At 40.9% G+C, this 17,588-nt stretch overlaps 1 protein-coding gene across 1 annotated transcript; it reads right to left on the reverse strand.

The window, feature by feature from the left end:
* Nucleotides 1-319: 319 nt before the first annotated feature.
* kcng1 (potassium voltage-gated channel, subfamily G, member 1) lies at nucleotides 320-12,197 on the reverse strand. Its single transcript, XM_030734280.1, has 4 exons — nucleotides 12,061-12,197; nucleotides 10,957-11,094; nucleotides 3,824-4,660; nucleotides 320-2,279 (listed from the first exon to the last, which is right to left on the reverse strand). The coding sequence occupies exons 3-4, from the start codon at nucleotides 4,604-4,606 to the stop codon at nucleotides 1,500-1,502; spliced, it is 1,563 nt and encodes a 520-aa protein (XP_030590140.1). The 5' UTR covers nucleotides 4,607-4,660; nucleotides 10,957-11,094; nucleotides 12,061-12,197; the 3' UTR covers nucleotides 320-1,499.
* Nucleotides 12,198-17,588: the final 5,391 nt, after the last annotated feature.

A 17,588-nucleotide genomic window follows, 5' to 3' on the forward strand; every position in this document is an offset into this window, starting at 1 on the left:
CTTATCCTGTTCAGGGTTGCAGGGGGGCTGGAGCCTATCCCAGCTGTCATAGGGCGAGATGCAGGGTACAATATCAACAAAAATGAGCTACGCATGCGATCTCCTGACAAAAAGATCACCTAGAGATCTTTTAAAAACCCACCAGTTTTACTGCTCAATGGTAAATCTGTAGCAATGTGCAAGACAGAATACTCTGTCTGGCGTTCCATAGGTAGACAGAAATGTTTACTTTTATCTGGATGTGTAAAGCAGTTGTTCTCAAATTGCACAAAACAATTTAAGCCCCCCACCCCCACATTAAAAAAAAAAAAACGTCATTAGCAATAAAAAAGAATCCAAGCTAAATTTCTCACAACAGCATCAGTAAACACTTGTTTGTTTTCCTGGCAAACTTTTATTCATTTACTTAAGTTTCACCTCATATTTGTCCACCTGCAGCAGGTCTAAACCCCACCAGATGCGTCTGCCACACAGTTTGAGAACCACTGGTGTAAATCATGGATAACAGATTAGATTAGACTGATATTTCAGTCTATAACGATATAACTGAACCCTTTCTAGCATCTGGCATGTGTGGTTGATGTTCTTAGTCATTTATCTCCTCAGTTTATGAAGTGGAAAGTTAAAACAAGAGGCATCAATGAATCATCGACAGGATAGATTCCATTCAAATCCAAGTTAATGAGAGGTACAATTTATAAACAGCTATGCACAGCAAATGCAGTAATTACAAGCACAATAATGCTCCAGAAAGTGTTCAAAAATTGCATATGAATTGCTAAGTGTAGAAGAAGGACAATTAAGACATCATAATTAATATGTAGATGCTGGCTGTGCCACAGTATGTGTTATCAAGGAAGGTCACATGATAGTTTGGGGAGGAAATTTTACCTTTGGGAAACAAACAGCATCTTCTATTCAGTGACACTGCAAAGCTCCAGAGAGAACACAAGTCCATTAAAACATCGGCACAAACCAGAGATGAAAATCATCACAATGTTGTTGCATGATGTGAAGCCGTGATTGTGCTCTTCAGGTGCGTTGTTTGTTGACAGCATCGAGGGTTTTATAATACGACTGTTTCAACACTGCAGGTCATTGTTAAGCTTGAGGTTTATGCGTATTTGTTTTTGTCAGCTGGACTTATCTTTGCTATTCTGTTGCTGTTATATAATGCTTTTTACCAAGAGGTCATTTTTTTTGTTCTTATTCTGTCTCATCTTTTCATTTCTGTGTATTGTTTTCTTTAAGTGTACAATGCTACAAAAAAAGCTGGTTTATTTTTGGAAGAAAAAAAAATCTCTTTGTCTTTTGGGTTTTTCACTTTTTTGACACCTTTTTCAACCAACCAATCCATGCTGCTTTCTCTTCACCCCTGTTTTCTCTTTGTCACGCTCTCTTCCTGTCTTGGTTGCACATTCGGTCCCATGTGTTACCTCTTTCAGCCTTTGTTTCTGTCCTACCCCCTGCTTTCTCATGTCCTCACTTGTCCTGCAGTCTCAGTCATCTATTTCTCTCGCGTCAGACGACCCTATGGGAAAGAGCATATCACTCTCTAAGGAAAGGTTGCTGCCTAGCCCGGCCATGCGGCTCCGTAGCAGAAAGTGCGTCCTCCTCTGCAGGAGCCTCTGCTGCTCTTGCTTCAGCTCCACGTAGGAGCGTGAGAATGTGTGGAAGATGGAGGTGACAGGAAAGGCCATGAGGAGGATACCACTTAGGATGCTGCTCAGCGCCACCACCTGACCTGGGATGCTCCTTGGCACCATGTCCCCATAGCCCACCGTTGTCATGGTGATAACAGCCCACCAGTAGGTAGCAGGGATGCTAGTGAACTCCTGTGTGGTGGCCATTTCATTCTCAATCAAGTAGAGCAAGGGGGAGTATAGTGCGATGGCCACACACAGGAAAAGGAGTAGCAGTCCAAACTCCCTTGTGCAGCGGCGTGCTGTCAGGCCTAGAGTCTGCAGACCCAGTGAATGGCGAGCTAACCGCATCACATAGAGGATGCGCAGGGCCCTCAGCACACGCAGCACCAAGCCCACTTTGTCCAAGTAGGTGCTGCCAGAACCCAGCCGCTTCTCCCCTTTGGAAGTGCTGTCCACCACCAGTGTGATGTAGTACGGCAGGATGGCCACCACATCGATCAGGTTCAGGGGCTGTCTGAGGAAAGTCAGCTTGCTGCGATCTTGGATGAAGCGCAGGGTGAACTCCAGGGAGAACCAGGCTACACACACAGTCTCCACAATGAAGATGTTATAGCACATCTGGGAACAGGTGCCCTGTTAAGGAAAGAAACAAAATGTGGTCACCGGCATGTATATGAGATGGAATCACTAGAGGGAGCCACTTCAGTGTGAAATCCAAACGCTAAACAGGGGAGGATGCTGCAGCCCTGAGCAGCTGAACATGCAAAAATGTTTCTACAGCCAAGAAAATAAAGGAAGCACAAGAATTGCTCATTAAAGATAAAATAACCAATTTTGGTTGTTGAAAAAAAGTCTCAGTTCCCATATACATTTATAATGAATGTCATAATACACTAAATCTTAGGCCGGATAATCATGCCACGTGTTTTTTCGAAGGGGTGTATTTTTCTTAGTGATTCAGTGCGTGGTTGAGAAAAGGTTCAAAGCATTTCAAAGCACATCCTGTGATCTCCCTTCAATGCAGTCCATATCAGGGAATAATATCATTATTATGAAACACACTCCCACAGAGGAGGAAGTGGTTTGACCACCTGAAATCTCCAGATAACCTGAAACACTCGTGTACTTTTAACGCAACGCTTTTGTTGTCTGGCAGCAACAAATTAGAGCTGGAGGAGCTGTTAGGATGAGATCATCGGCGTTTCTATTTAAACAAATGAATTCAGACACTCAAGTGAGAAAACAATCTGAGAGTGCCAGATGAATATATCAGTGTAACTAAATCAGACAACAAGCAGTTTTTTTTTTTTCTTTTCAGTTTTTTTGGAGCAGTGAATAGTTTAGCAGTGTGACTTAGAGGTGATGTTTAGCTCATCTGCATCAGATGTCTCACTGTACAGAAGCAATGCAGAGGTTTTTTTTTTTGTTTGTTTTTGTTTTTTAGCAGTTTAAAGCTTAAGAAGGCCAACTCAATGTGAAACCCAGTATGTGGAGTAGTAGATGATTTCAAACAAAAAACCGTTAAGAGTTTTGCACTCCACCCATTTCCCACACTTACTGTATCTGCATTCAGTTTCCTGAACAGGTTAAAACAGAAACAAAAAACAAACAAACAAACCAAAAAAAAAAATCTTGTTTCTAAAACGGAAGTGAAAGAGTTTGCAGTCAATCTGCACTTCCATCAAAAGATTTATTTTTTTTCAAAAGCAAAGAGAAATCAGTTAATTAATTCAAAACCTGTTTGCACTTTTCCCTGCAAGAAGATTATGTGTGTGGCTCAAATATTTGGTTTTGCTTTGATTCAACTAAAAAGGCTGGGGTGCCAATTATGGTTGTGATTGAAGTCAGACATAATAATGGAAGCATTTCATGAAAGCAGACTGAGACATCTTCAAACATTCATCCTAATCTGGAAAAACAACTGTGGCTCTCTCAGCACCCTCCCTTCTCTTACTGCGATGAGGTTTTAAAATTACACACACTTTTTTTTCTCCAAAAAAAGCAAATAAATTATAAATTTGCCTCCATTTTTTCTCTGGATACATTTAAAAAAGACTGTGTTTAGGCCCTAGTTACTTTTCTTCTTCTTCTTCTGTCTTGATTTAGATAATTTAGTTTTTTTATAATTTTTTTTTTTTATCTTTATGTGCTGTGTTAAATGTCAAGTGTCTCCTCACCGACTCCTCCTCCTCCCTCATGGCTGGCATGGTGCTGATGGATAAGTTGATGGCTGTGATGGTGACAAACAGCACTGACAAACAAGCAAAGATCTTTCCTGGGAGGCCAGAGTGAGGCCTCTCCACCATGTCTCTTAGCTTGGCCATGCACCGACTGAATCTAGAGTCACCTGCATGCCCTCTGTGGCCACTGTCTGAATCCAGTAGGTCCTCCAGGAGTTCTTCCTCCTCCTCTGCTCTCTCCATAGCTTCAAACTCCTCCATGCGCTGCAGCAGACGCCTACGACAGCACCACTCCAGGCTCTCCTCTGGAACCCCCCAGTAGAGCAGCTCCTCTCTGAAGGAGAGAGCACACATCTCCCTGAGGGACCGCAGCTTGCCCGCCCGCAGAAAGGTCAGGATGTTACGGAAGGCGCAGGGGCTGCGGTCAAAGAAGAACTCATTGTGTGTAACATCATAGTCATCACAGATACGCATGATCTCATCAAAGCTGCTGCAGAGGTGCAGCTGGCCCAGACGAGACAAGGGGAAATCCTCTAAGGTGGTCCAAGGCAGCTGGTAACGTAGGCCACCCACGTTGATAATGGCATGGAGTTTACGGGCACTGGACAGGAGTGTGTTATCATGGATGGTGCTAAGCTCAGGAGCAGGCTGTGCCCTTTTGTAGAAGGCCCCCTTAAGAGCCTCCTGCTCTTGCTGGAGAGGAGGGTTGAGGGAGTTATCAGAGGCACAGCTCAGGGCACTGTAGTCATAGTCAGAGCCATCACCCGCCAACAGGGTCATCTTTACTAGTCCGCTCACATCCCTGTGCCTAGCCTCCCATCAGCACACTGCCACCTTCAGAGAAACAATAGAGAATCTACAGTTAACACGTTAGCACAGGGCTGACAAAATGGGTCAAACTGTTCAAATATCAAATAAGTTTTCTGCAAAAATTCAGTGAATCCTTTTCTAATAAAAAGTGCAGTTGTTAATAGTTTCTCTAATATGACTTTTAAGATTAAAAATCTCTTTTGCAAGAGAGTCCTGACCAAGATAGTCAGCAGTACTGAACCTGGTCTCTCCACGTTTCACCACTAAAACATACTGAGCAGTATCATTTTACCCATTGACTAATATCACCATGCATCGTTACTGCAGCAGGAGCCACTTAGTCTGTTTGCATTTTAATTCAAATGAGTATGTGTCATTATAAGAAAAGCATAGCAATATGTAAACAAACTGCCTGCAGAGCAACCCACTCACTGTAGAAACGAAAGCAAGAAAACTGCTTGAAATATATTCCACCGACGACACATTATTCAGATATTGTACGGCTATAGCGAGGAAAGCCTGGTGAGCATAATATTAATATGTGTAAACACTGTGAAACCCTAAAAGACTGTTTTCATTAATATTAACTTTCATTAAATATAATGTCACACTGACTTGTAAAGAAACCTTAATTTGCTGTACAAAAAAAGTGCTTTGAAATGTGCATGACTACTCGAAATCAACTCTTCTTCTTCCTCCTCCTTCGGCTGCTCCCTTTAGGGGTCACCAAAGTGGGTCATTGGCCGTGTCACCCTATCTCTACCCTCCTCCTCTGTCACACCAACCCTCTGTATGTCCTCCTTTCACTACATCCATGAACATCCTCTGTGGTCTCTGCTATCCTTCTGTTACAAATCACCCCTGATTCTCATCTCCACCCACTCCACCCTTTTGTTCCTTCATCAAATTTACTGGTAACAGCTAATTACTGTTACCACAGCACCACTTGTTGGTGGAAGTGAAAAAGCAGCTCTGTGTCCGAGACAGCTCTACATTTCCACAGATATGTCATCTGGACCAACTGCTCTTCATCACCGTCACAGCTGCGCTTCACTTCCTCCTTACTAATGCTCTGCACTTCCTGATTCACTAACTGTCCCCCATCCATCATCCTCTCATTTTCTACATTCATGACCTCCTCAAAGTACTCCTTCCATCTTCTCAACACTCTCTCTTCACTTTCTCTATACATTCTTCCTTCTCCAGCTTCCACCACTTAATCCTTGCTTCTGCCTTCACTCGCTTTCTCTTTTTGATGTCCAAAGTCTTCCCACAGACCATCTGCTCCAATCACCAATGTCTCCCTGCTGGGCTCACTCTGTACCACTTTGTCCAACTTACTCCAGAATTCCTCTTTCTCTTCTAGCTGACAACGTTCAGCATCACCCCTTCAATTTCCAGTTTCAGACTCATGATCTTGTCAGTTTCCACTGTCACCCTACTGGCCAACAGCACTGGAGGCAGTCATTGTTAAGTAGGGAAATCTCTTTCCTGATGATCTGCATGTTTGATTTGGCAAAGATTTTATTCCGGTTTCCCTTCTTAACACTACCCTCACCGTTTACCTGGGCTGAGACTGGTACTAGGCGTACACTGGCTTATGGCTCCCCTGTGGCTGGGTTGGATATTATACATACAGTACACCGGTCAAGCATAACATTATGACCACCTGCCTAAAATTGTGTTGGTCCACTTTTGCTGCCAAAACTGACCCATTGAGGTCTGGAAGCCAACATCTCAAACTCGTGCTCCTCAAACCATTCCTAAACCGTTTTTGTTTTGTGGCAGGGTGCCTTATCCTTCTGAAAGGAAATACGTTTCCATCAAAGGGTGTACATGGTCTATAGCAATGCTTAGGTAGGTGGTACGTGTCAAAGTAACATCCACATGGATGCAGGACCTAAGGTTTCCCAGCAGAGCATTGCCCAAACATCACACTGCCTCCGCCTGCCTGCTTTCTTCCCATAGTGCATCCTGGTGCCAGGTGTTCCCCAGGTAAGTGATGCACATGCACCCAATCGACCTTGTGATGTAAAAGAAAACATGATTCATTAGACCAGGCCGCCTTCTTCCATTGCTCCATGGTCGAGTTCTGACGCTCACATGCCCATGCCAGTGAACAGGGGTCAGCATTGGCACCCTGACTGGTCTGCTGCTTTGCAGCCCCATACACAACTAACTGTGACGCCCTGTGTATTCTGTGTATACACTGTTACGTCCTTTGGCCACTGTTGATAGATACTGATCACCGCAGACGCCCCACAGGAGCTGCAGTTTTGGAGATGCTCTGACCCAGTCCTCTAGCCATCACAATTTGACCCTTGTTGAACTCGATCAAATCCTCATGCTTGCCCACTTTTCCTGCTTCTGACACATCAGCTGTGAGGACAAAACATTCACTTGCTTCCTGATATATCCCACCCTCTAACAGGTGCCACGATGAAGAGTTAATCATTGTTATCCAATTCAGCAGCCAGTGGTCATAATGTTATGCTTGCTCGGTATATAGGGGGTAACTACTCGTACTTCACTCACCCAGTGATGCTGTACTGACTCAGTAATTCACTGATGTAACTCTTATTGCACAGATACCAAAGAGGTTGTTTTCAAACACATTTAATACTTTGTCTGTGCTATTCTTGGAACGGGAGGCTTTAAAACACAGTTAGGTGTCGGCTGAGGTGTGCGCAGGCTCCTCTGAGTGTCAGCATGTGCACATTTACCAAAGATTCTTTAGCAGAATGAAACAAGAAGAGGAGCAGCAATAATGAACAATAAGAAAGAGAAGGAACTAGAAAATGTTTACCAGTTTATCACCAGTGCAGTGACGGCCTTGTGGCCTCTGTCCAAACTAATTTAATCAATTACAGTCATTTAGGGGGAGGCAGGTTAGCTGGTTAGAAATTAAAATGTCAGTGCCTGGATTGCTGCACTGCCAAATTCTGAGTAAGGATTCTAAAATGGGGATGTGAACGTGTCAACTGAATGGTTATTAGGCACCTGCATTGTCAGCCTCTGTGAGCCGCTGATTACAGTCAGCACCATCTCTCACCCATGAAATCAGAGCAAACCCACCCAGAGCTTTTCTCTCTGGTGTTCTGTCTTGTTGCATTAGCTTCCTGATAATGTTTGATTATGGGCTTTTATTGGATTTTTCATATGTGGAATACCCCTGAGGTCAGAATAAAACCCCGGTGCGTGCAGAAAAATCCTGTAGGTCACCAACAAACGCAGATTCATTCATTTCCCAGTTTTAAAATATAAATACCGCCTGTCAAATAAACAGTAGTGCTGTTAAACAAAAGCAAAACACAAGAATGAAAATAATGTTTCAAAACAGTGTAAAATCCCTCCTTTTTTTGCTCCTTCTCACATTCTCCCTCCATGCAGTGGAGGTTATCAATACGCCTACAATGCATCGCCAGTGTGGCTATGCACAAGCCTACGCCACTCTCCTACTAGATTAAATCACACTTAACCCCTTGAGGCTGTTTGATTTCTCACTTTGCTTTTAAACCGATTGTGCTTTTCCATCTCTGCAGTCACAGGAGCATTTTTTTTAAACGCTCCATTTTTTTTTTTCTTCGTTTCTTTTTTTTTTTGTTATTGTTGTTGTTTTTCCTTTCCTGTGCAATGTTGCGCCTCTGATGCTTCCTCTGGGGGACAAAGTCTAGAAGGAGAAGGAGAGATGAAACGCTGCAAAGACAGCGAAGGCTGTTCTCCCCACCAGATCGGCTGAGGTCTGGCCTCTTTCTGTGCCAGTGTTATCACAGCTAAGCCACAGGGCATGTTCTCCAGATTGCCTGGTGAGTCACTGGGTTGTGAGTCCCAGTTGCCTGACAGTATTGTGCATGCATTTCCCATGGTTCCCTGTTCAAGAGCCTTTGGAGACTTTCAATACCACCAATATTTACTGAGATGATTTTAAAGAGCCTAATACTAACGATCACTGCAAGATCAGAAGCAGAGCAATTAAAAAAAAAAGCTCAAGGCTTTTAAAAATGAAGAGATTTCTTGTCTGAGATACACACGCAGAGGCATGTTTTAAAAGCATTTGTCCATTATGGGTGGTTCATATTAATAAAATCTCAATATTAAATACAAACATCTGTAGATGTGCTTGTCCCTACAAAGAGACATGAATAGTTTACTTAGCGATGACTGTTTATTGCTGCATATCTGCATATTGGTGGAAGTGCTGTGTAAGACAGATTTTACCAATCTGTCTCTGAATCAGTGATTTGCAATTCAGCTCGACTCATTCTGTGAAATACTGAATAATTTGATGAGTATCAAATTTTTAGCAGCGTTTCTGATGAAAATCTGAACCTCAGAGACTCACGGCGGTCGGCTATCTTTCCAGTGGCAGATGTTCAAAGTGTAGAGTGCAGTCTTATTTAGTATCTTTTGTAAAGCAATAAAGTGTTGTAAAATAAATACTGTTTATAAAAAGGTTGCAGAAAAAAATATGTCACCTGACAATGAAGTCATGCCAGTCATGCCCTCTCAGGCTTAACGACCATTTAAACCACACAGTGTCCCTTTGCTCTCCCCAACAACCACTTCTGTTCCTATTCCCTTAACAGCTCACTGTTCTCTAATGGACTATAAGAGGATGGTGTTTCCAGAAATGGACCGCAAGAGCTGCCAAGACCCAACTGTCTCCCTCTCTCCCTCTCTTTCTCTCTCTCTTTGTCTCTCTGAAATCTGGTTAAACACTGAAACAGTCAGGCATGCCAGAAGCAATCCTACCCTGAAGACCTTTCCTTACAGTAATTCCAGCAGGAATAGTTGTAAACAAAAATGTTTCTTTTTTGTTGGATGTGGGTGGTATTAATGCATGCCGAGAACCCTGGAAGAAGCTACAGTGTAGCTGCAGGGCAATAAATGTCTCCCCAACTCTGTCTGTGGACCGCCACAGTGTGCTGCTCTCTGTTTCTGAGGTACAGAGAAGTATTCTGTGGAGATGATATGTTTCAGTAATGAGCTACTGCATGTTAGGACTAATGGCTGCTATTTTTCATTCTGTTAACTGTTCAGCTTCAACTGGAGTGCAAACTGCGATAGAATGAAAAGTAAACCAGCCTTCGTTTAAAACAAACGTTTCTCTGTGATGTAATTTTAAAAGCTCAAATAAGGATAGCATTTTGAAATTTTTGAATTCAAGCACTTTGTCATGTCTCCCTTAGCATAAGATGTCTTGTAACAAAGAGCAAATGAGAAGCATCACACCTCTGTCATTTTCTGTCCACAGTTTATTTCCCAATCTGTCCTCTGCTTGTCCTTCCTTTTAAAGGGCTCTACTCCCCGGACACGGTCTGAACCGACCCACCAAATCTCTAGGTTTCTGCATCGCCGCTCCATATTATGCCTCAGCACTTCTCATCCTCTTATCCCCGGCAAACTGTGACACACAATATTTAGTCAGCACACAAAACACCTCAACTTTACACCCATCACTCACATTTGATGTATAACGACAGCGTGTGTTTTTCTTTTTCATCTCAGGAATTTTCCTGAGTGGATGATTGCACACTCTCACCATTTGTGAGTGCTCATCTAACTTGATTATATAAAGATTGCATAACATTAAGTTCTCTGCATCGTTTGCGTGCATTAACCGAGGCTCATCTCTTCCTGCCCTTTTCCTGTCGGGCTGCAATCGTCTGACCACCTAATCTTTCAGGGATGTGTAAATAATTTGTTTTTCACAAGCAGCAGATAAAAGTGCCTCCGACAGCGAGCATGTGTGCAGGCAGCACAACCTCGCTGCAGTGAAGCCCCGGCTGTCTGTCACTTTAGACAGTGTTTCAAAAGACCTCTGCACAAGGACCCAGTGAAAGTCCCTGCAGGCTGAGGTGACAGAAGGTACTTGCACCGGTCGATTAAAAGATCGCCAAGGAAAAAAAGAAAAACTTGACTCTTAGGAGTAATACCATATGAGTGATAAAGTACTTAAAGTGCTGAGATGCTGTAAATGGACTAGGCAAACAGTCATTTAAGTAGGATTGATGAATGTGAGGTGGGACTGAAGAAGATGAAGAAGCGGGAAATAAGACATTTAATGGTCAGTACTTAAATTCCAGGTGCTGGGTGCACAAAATGAAAGATTTCCTGTATAAATGTGGTGTAAGTGAAAAACTAATTTAGTTGTATTTTTAAATGTTAGCACAGTTTGAAGTGGTTAGAAGCCTAAACAGTCTAATCGGGACATGAAAGAGTTTCAGACTTTTTAAAAGATGGACTAAATTCACATTCAAGTCTGTGCAGAAAAAAAAAAAAGAGTTCAGAAAGAGAGAAAAGAACTTTGTCTTACTTACACTTTCAAAGCATGTCCATGGCCCGATTTGTGTTGATTCTGAGCCCTGGCTGAAGATCTCTTTGGGTACCCAGTGGTTCTCAGGGAAACAGGAGATACTGGAGGATATGTATCTCAGGTACCTTACACATAAAGGCACCTGAGAATAGGATACTATAATTACTTTGTGGGTCTTTTTGTGGAGAAGAATCAGAGAGGCACTATTAGGAAAGTCATTAGTTCATCTCATTAGAGTCACAATTACCTGGTGGAGGGAGAGAGGATGATGTATTACATATCATATATCACTGATCCGAGGTCTCCAAAGAGGCATTTGGATTGTGCACTCCTAATCATATTATGGGCCATAATCTAACATCATCTTCAAAATGAAATCACGTGCCGTACTGAAAAGGATCTTTTATGGATTCACTGACACAAAATCAGCAGTGTTTCAGGACTTGAAGTCACATTCAAAAGTTTCTCGTGCATCAATTTCAGTTTAAAATTAGATTTCGAAAAGTGGTTGTAATTTCTAAAGCCACTTCAAACGCAATGTATGCTTATCAAATATACGCCCTTGCTCGGAGAGGATGGCAGAGAAAACGTGTCTCCACATCAAACTCTGTGTCTGATGAGATATCAGTAAATGTTTACAGATCATACACCGTCATGCTGCTGCTGCAGCCTTGTTACCATGGCGTGCACGCAGCGCATTCGGCATGCAAATCTCTGTCATCTGTTAGAGACGGATAATGCCTCTTTTAATGAAAGGTGGACTTCACAGGAAGCCTTTAATTAGCTAAGTCTGATTAGAACTGACACTGCTGCTGCACCTTTCAAGTTAGTTAAAAAAAAAAAATAATAATGACGGCACATTTCTGGGATCTACAATAACACTCCCAGGTAAGCACATTATGCAAACAGTATTAATATCAACCCCTGGATATCAGGTACAATGTAATTTGTAAGTTAAACACTGAAAACAAATTTTGTGCTGCATGCATGAGAAACACTCTCAAAGTGTAACTTACAACTAAGGAGTTTTTTATTGTGCAACAAACCTTCAAGTTTGAAAACATGCACAAATATATATATATATATACATATATTTATGTATACTCACTGTGCTCTGGAATTTGTTTCTCGGCAGCTGTTAGTTTGCTGAAGAAGGCTGAAGGCGATGCGAAGAATGCACATGAAGGAAAATGAAGTGAAGTGTGTTTTCAGCTACTGCTGCTACCTCGTTTAACTCTTGTCCATCTATGCAAAGGCACTGGGCTTGTGGAGTACGAGAAGGCTATTTGATGATCATGAGCAACAGGCTGCCTCCCCTCCCCTCCCCTCCCCTCGCCCTCCCTCCCTTATTCCCTCCTTCCCTTTCCTTCTCCCTCAACTCTCGCTTTCTCTCTCTCAAATCCTTCTTCCCCCCCTTCCTCGAGCGCTGACATCAGAAGTGGGATGTGCCGTTATACCAAAACCTTTTCAGAGAAATCCATGGCAACCACCATCTAGAGACCCATACTTCCCCTTCACCTTTAAAATGAGAATAATGACTGTCTTTTGATTGTAGACTCACAGAAAGGTTTATATTTGTCCAGTGGGTTACTTGGCTGAGGGAGGAGGGGAGGGCCGTTTGTGGGTTGGCTCACACTCACCAGGGTGTCCAATTTTAGACAAGTGGTGGGAAATGCTAACATGGAGTATGATGATGAGGAGGAAGGCATGGCTCATACTGAGAATGTTCATCACCACCAGAACAAATACAGAAATGTAATTTTCCTTTATGCTGTTATGTTTTATATATAAATATTCATTTTGAATTGTCTTTGGGTGATGATGCCTATTTTTTAGCAGTGTATAACCTCCAGAAGGGAAAGAAATAACAATATCCAAAGAGTAAACAACATAAAATCAATCCAGTATGAATGAAATAAAAAATAAAAAACACACTTATACGGCATGTTTACTGAGAATTATCACAAAACTGTATTTGGGACCATTATCCCTTATTGATCTACCTAAATGGAAACTGCAGAAGTAAACATACATCTACACATGACAAGTCAGTCTCAGCATATTATTTCCCCTCCAGTGCTGTTATGACCCCATAATGGTGAAAAAAAAAATAAATGTGCATCATTTTTTATACGTAGGGGTCCAATTTTCTTCCCCAGTCAGCAGCGTATGACTGCAGTGGGTAAAAAAGTACTATTATTTTATGGTTTCACCGAGTATGTTTTTATTTTTTTCCCCAAAAGACATATTGGAAGGAAAAGGAAGGGTCAGGTGTAATTCCTGTGAGCTATTGTGTCTCAGAATAGAGCTGTTAGAGCTGCTGTTAGATGGGTGACTGAAGGCAACTGAAGATTGTGATACAGACCAGGAATGAAAATAGCACACTCACAACATTTCCTAGAAAGAAAAATGAGACAAAAATCCCTGTGGCCAAAATAAAAAATAAAATCATAATATCATCATAATAACCTCTACAATGCTGATTTCGTACTGAGGGGCATAAGAGATATGTCTCCTGTCAAAACAAACAAACAAGGTTAAATGATTATCATCTCTGTGCGCCGTTTCATACCAGACTGCACGGCAATTTGGCTGAGCTTACACAGAGCCCATCCACCACAGCAAACCAGAGTACTGTGTTATATGTGATCGTATAAAGATTAACAAGCACTGCCATATCCAATACTGCGAAACAGAAGGTGTATAATAATGTTAGTCAGCTTTATTGATATAGCAATTTCCAAACAAGATGCATAGACTAAATGTACTTAGAAAAAAGGCAGATTATACATTAACATAAAGCAAGAGAAGTTTAGAAGGTATTGCATATATTAAAAAATATTAAATAAAAACACAAGAGAAGAAGGTATTACTGTAAGGAGGGAATCAAAAAGAAGGACCATAATACTAATTCTAAAATAAAGCACGTTTTTATGTATAAGACACCCTCATTACAGAGAGACTGGGCTCACAATAACTGAAGGCACTATAAGCTGATTTAAAATTAGCTCTCAGGATAGTGAGGAGACATTTACCTGACGATCAAAGGGATTTGTTGAGTGTTTATTCAGTGAAAATGTCAACAAGGAGGAAACTAAACCAATCACACAAAAACACCCATCAGAATTATGTCAAGCAGTACTGTAAGAGCAGTTTATATGAAGATGTTCAAATGGCCTTGTTCATGTGGAAAAAGCTAGAGTTGATTTAACACCTGCTTTGCAAATCCAGGGGAAAAAGGGCATTTCAGTCATCAAATCATCTGATTTTAGTTACATAAATTTAACAACTACCAATCTGTGTAATTCTGTTTCTGATTCTGTTCGCAACTAAAATCCCCTCCTAAGTTTTGTGGCTTGCTAATAAAGTTTTACAGAAAGAGGAGTTTACAGAGGAGGGAATCTGGTGCTTTAAGTCTTGGGACCTACTTAACGAATCTCTGATTTGTCCTCATTTACCATATTCATACACAGTTATCTTTTATAAAGCTGTTTAAATGAATAATATAAAATTGACCTACAATACAAGCAAGTGTACACAAATTCATCAAGAATAGCAGAAACTGTGTTATTCTAAAAAATAACATTTATGCTTTTGGTTGTGTGTGGCACAGGTGTTCGTGTCACTGACAAACTAACGCGATCATTTATGGAGCAGTGCTATTAAAAATTCATCTCCACTCTTGTGTTGCACCATTTGGCAGCAGAGCATTTATATTTTCTGATTAAAGATGGCCTGTTGATTTTCACGACTAAGTCTTAAGATATGCAGATATTGGCTTGACACTTGAGTGGGCCAGTTTATGGGCGCTAGGCGAGCTCCAGTTACGCTGCAGTGCTCAAACAAGCGGTCCAAATAGATTCAGAAATCACAGCAGCAACAAATCCACCTTTGCTGGATTTGCAATTTTTAATTATTAATCACAGTATGTTAGGATTCAGACACGCTGTGCTTCTCCCAGTGACAGTCACTGGGAGATTTGGTGTAGAACATCATCTGAATATTATAAAACACGAGTTAAATTAAACAAGAACTGGATATTTAAACTGAATGTTTTCATCGAGCCAGCTCTGGCAATTATCGTATCGACAGGTGTTCACCTGCTGATTGCTGATTGCTAATTTCTGATACAGTTTTAACCTTTTTGTTGAGGATTAATGTACTCTCCAAAATGGCACCTTGTTCTTTATCGGTTCTCTCAATAATTAATATTTTCACCTTGTTTCACTGATTGAAAGGTTCAATTTCCAGCCTTCAATGAAACACTTTGATCCCCTAATAATACCCAATAGTACCTAATACTAAAATGCAGATCTCAAAGGCAACGTTCTCTCCAAAATTATAAAGATAATGAAAAGAGGCTCCCTGAAAGCGGCAGCACGATCTTATTAAAGGCTGAGATTGAAGAATACAGATCAGACTGAATGGTGTTGGATATTATTGATGGATGTGGTGTGCCACATAGTCTGATTACAGGATCATGAGATATTACACATGATAAAAGGTGCATTTAAGGAAATGAATCACTTTCTTGCAGAGAGCTAAATGAGAACATACAAAGCTACAGCCAGCAGACATGCTGTGTCTCAAATCATGTACTTCCATACTGGCACGTGCTATTTTAAGTGTATCAGCATGTTCACACTGACATGCACAGTAGCAGATTTTTATCAGACATTATTGTTTCATTTCTCGTCACACTTATCTTCAAAGGTTTTAATCAGCATAGATTAATTTTGCATTCTGTGTGACGATTGTCAATCACAATCAAAATCCATCATTTCTGATGGATGCACAAATTGCAAAGTTCAACACTACTATTTGTGTACCCACCAGCAATGATGCATTTTGATATATAAAGCAGTGTATATGAACTTACATACACTGCTGTGTATTACAAGAAAGAGTATCAACAGAAAAATCCTAATAGAGTGTATGAACTGAACATTTTTATTGCTTTTATAAAGCCTTTTCAAAAAGTCTCTTTGTGCCAAGTTTCACATTCATTTTTGCCAGAAACATGTCATCAATATTCTCACATAACTGCTTATTCCCTCAATTTGTCAAAATATTCCCTTATATAAGAATATAGTCGCAAGCATTGTTGTCATTTTCATGTATTTTTGTTTTTTCATTATTATAATTTTTATTGAAGCATCAGCAACAGCAACAACAAACAGAATCCGCACTTAAAACCTAATCCAGGCATATACAAATGCACTTACAGACAAGATATAAAAGACTGATGTAGCCACCTTGATATCACCCACTGATTTTGGAAGCCTTAACTTTAGTGTTTTGGATGTTGCTATCTTGGTTTTTTGGAGTCAGAAGTGACCACATTTGGGTGAGAGGGTGGAGTTCTGAATTGTCAGCTAACAGGCAATCTTAGGTAGCAAACAGCTTCCATAAACTGCATGGGAGTGTCACACAGACACACACATCTGCCAATCAGAACTGAGAAAAAAAAATGATAGAATATCAGAAAATTCTTCACAGCAAGCCTTATTATTTGTCACATAATTCCATTTTAAATACTCCAAAGCACACAAAAGCTATAAATTTGGGTATTATAACATGGGAATCAACAGGGATTAACTCACGTTTGTGCCAGCCTAGGCAAACAGCAATATTCTCATTGGCTTCATTTTTCCTCCCCTGGAAGTTGCTGCTTGGTTTGCACACACATGCATATTGGTGTGAGCAGAGCTGGATACAGGTAGCTAAGAGAATCAAACAAACCCCCGATAACCATATTAAACTTATTATTACGATGTATCAAGAATAACAGTATGCAAAAAAAATCAAGAGAAAGAGAAGAAAAAAGCTGTAGCAAAAGCAGGAGATAGATGGATGGATGGATGTGTGGCTATCCATCCACACATAGATAGATAGATAGATAGATAGTGTGGCTATCTATCTATCTATCTATCTATCTATCTATCTATCTATCTATCTATCTATCTATCTATCTATCTATCTATCTATCTATCTATCTATCTATCTATCTATCTATCTATCTATCTATCTATCTATCTATCTATCTATCTATCTATCTATCTATCTATCGTTAATACCATGTTCATTAATTACACTGTTTGAATTTCTGGAGGGAGAACTAAAGAGTCCTGTATGAGACACAGCTACATTTTTACTTTCATTCCTCCAGTGGTACTGTGGTTCTGTCAGTACCACTTTCTATCTGTTTCCGACATCCAGTCAACATTCCACTTCTAATTAGTATGAACAAAAGTAGCGGTTGAGCTGAAAAAGCACTCAGAAGTTCTAATTACTGTGCCAAGTGAAACAAACTCAGTGCGTTGTGTCAAGCCAATAAGTTTGTAATTTGTCACTTATAGCTAAGAAATGAGCTCTTAACAGTTATGTCTTTGTAGTTTGTCTTGAATGGCAGGGTAAAGCTGGGGCACCAGACTCATTATTCCCCAGAAGGTTAATTGACCTCGGGGACACGATCACTCAGACTGTCCGGTATATGGGAATGGACTTGTACCCACTAAGTTTCGAGAGTTAAATATTGATTTTATAAAAGCTTGTGGTTCTCAAGAAAAAAGCCTGCTGGTAGCTGTTTAAATGTGTCCAAGTGTCTCTGCATTTATGCATGGGCATTTTAACATT

Source organism: Archocentrus centrarchus, chromosome 7, assembly GCF_007364275.1.
Source record: "Archocentrus centrarchus isolate MPI-CPG fArcCen1 chromosome 7, fArcCen1, whole genome shotgun sequence".
Taxonomy (NCBI): Eukaryota; Metazoa; Chordata; class Actinopteri; order Cichliformes; family Cichlidae; genus Archocentrus; species Archocentrus centrarchus.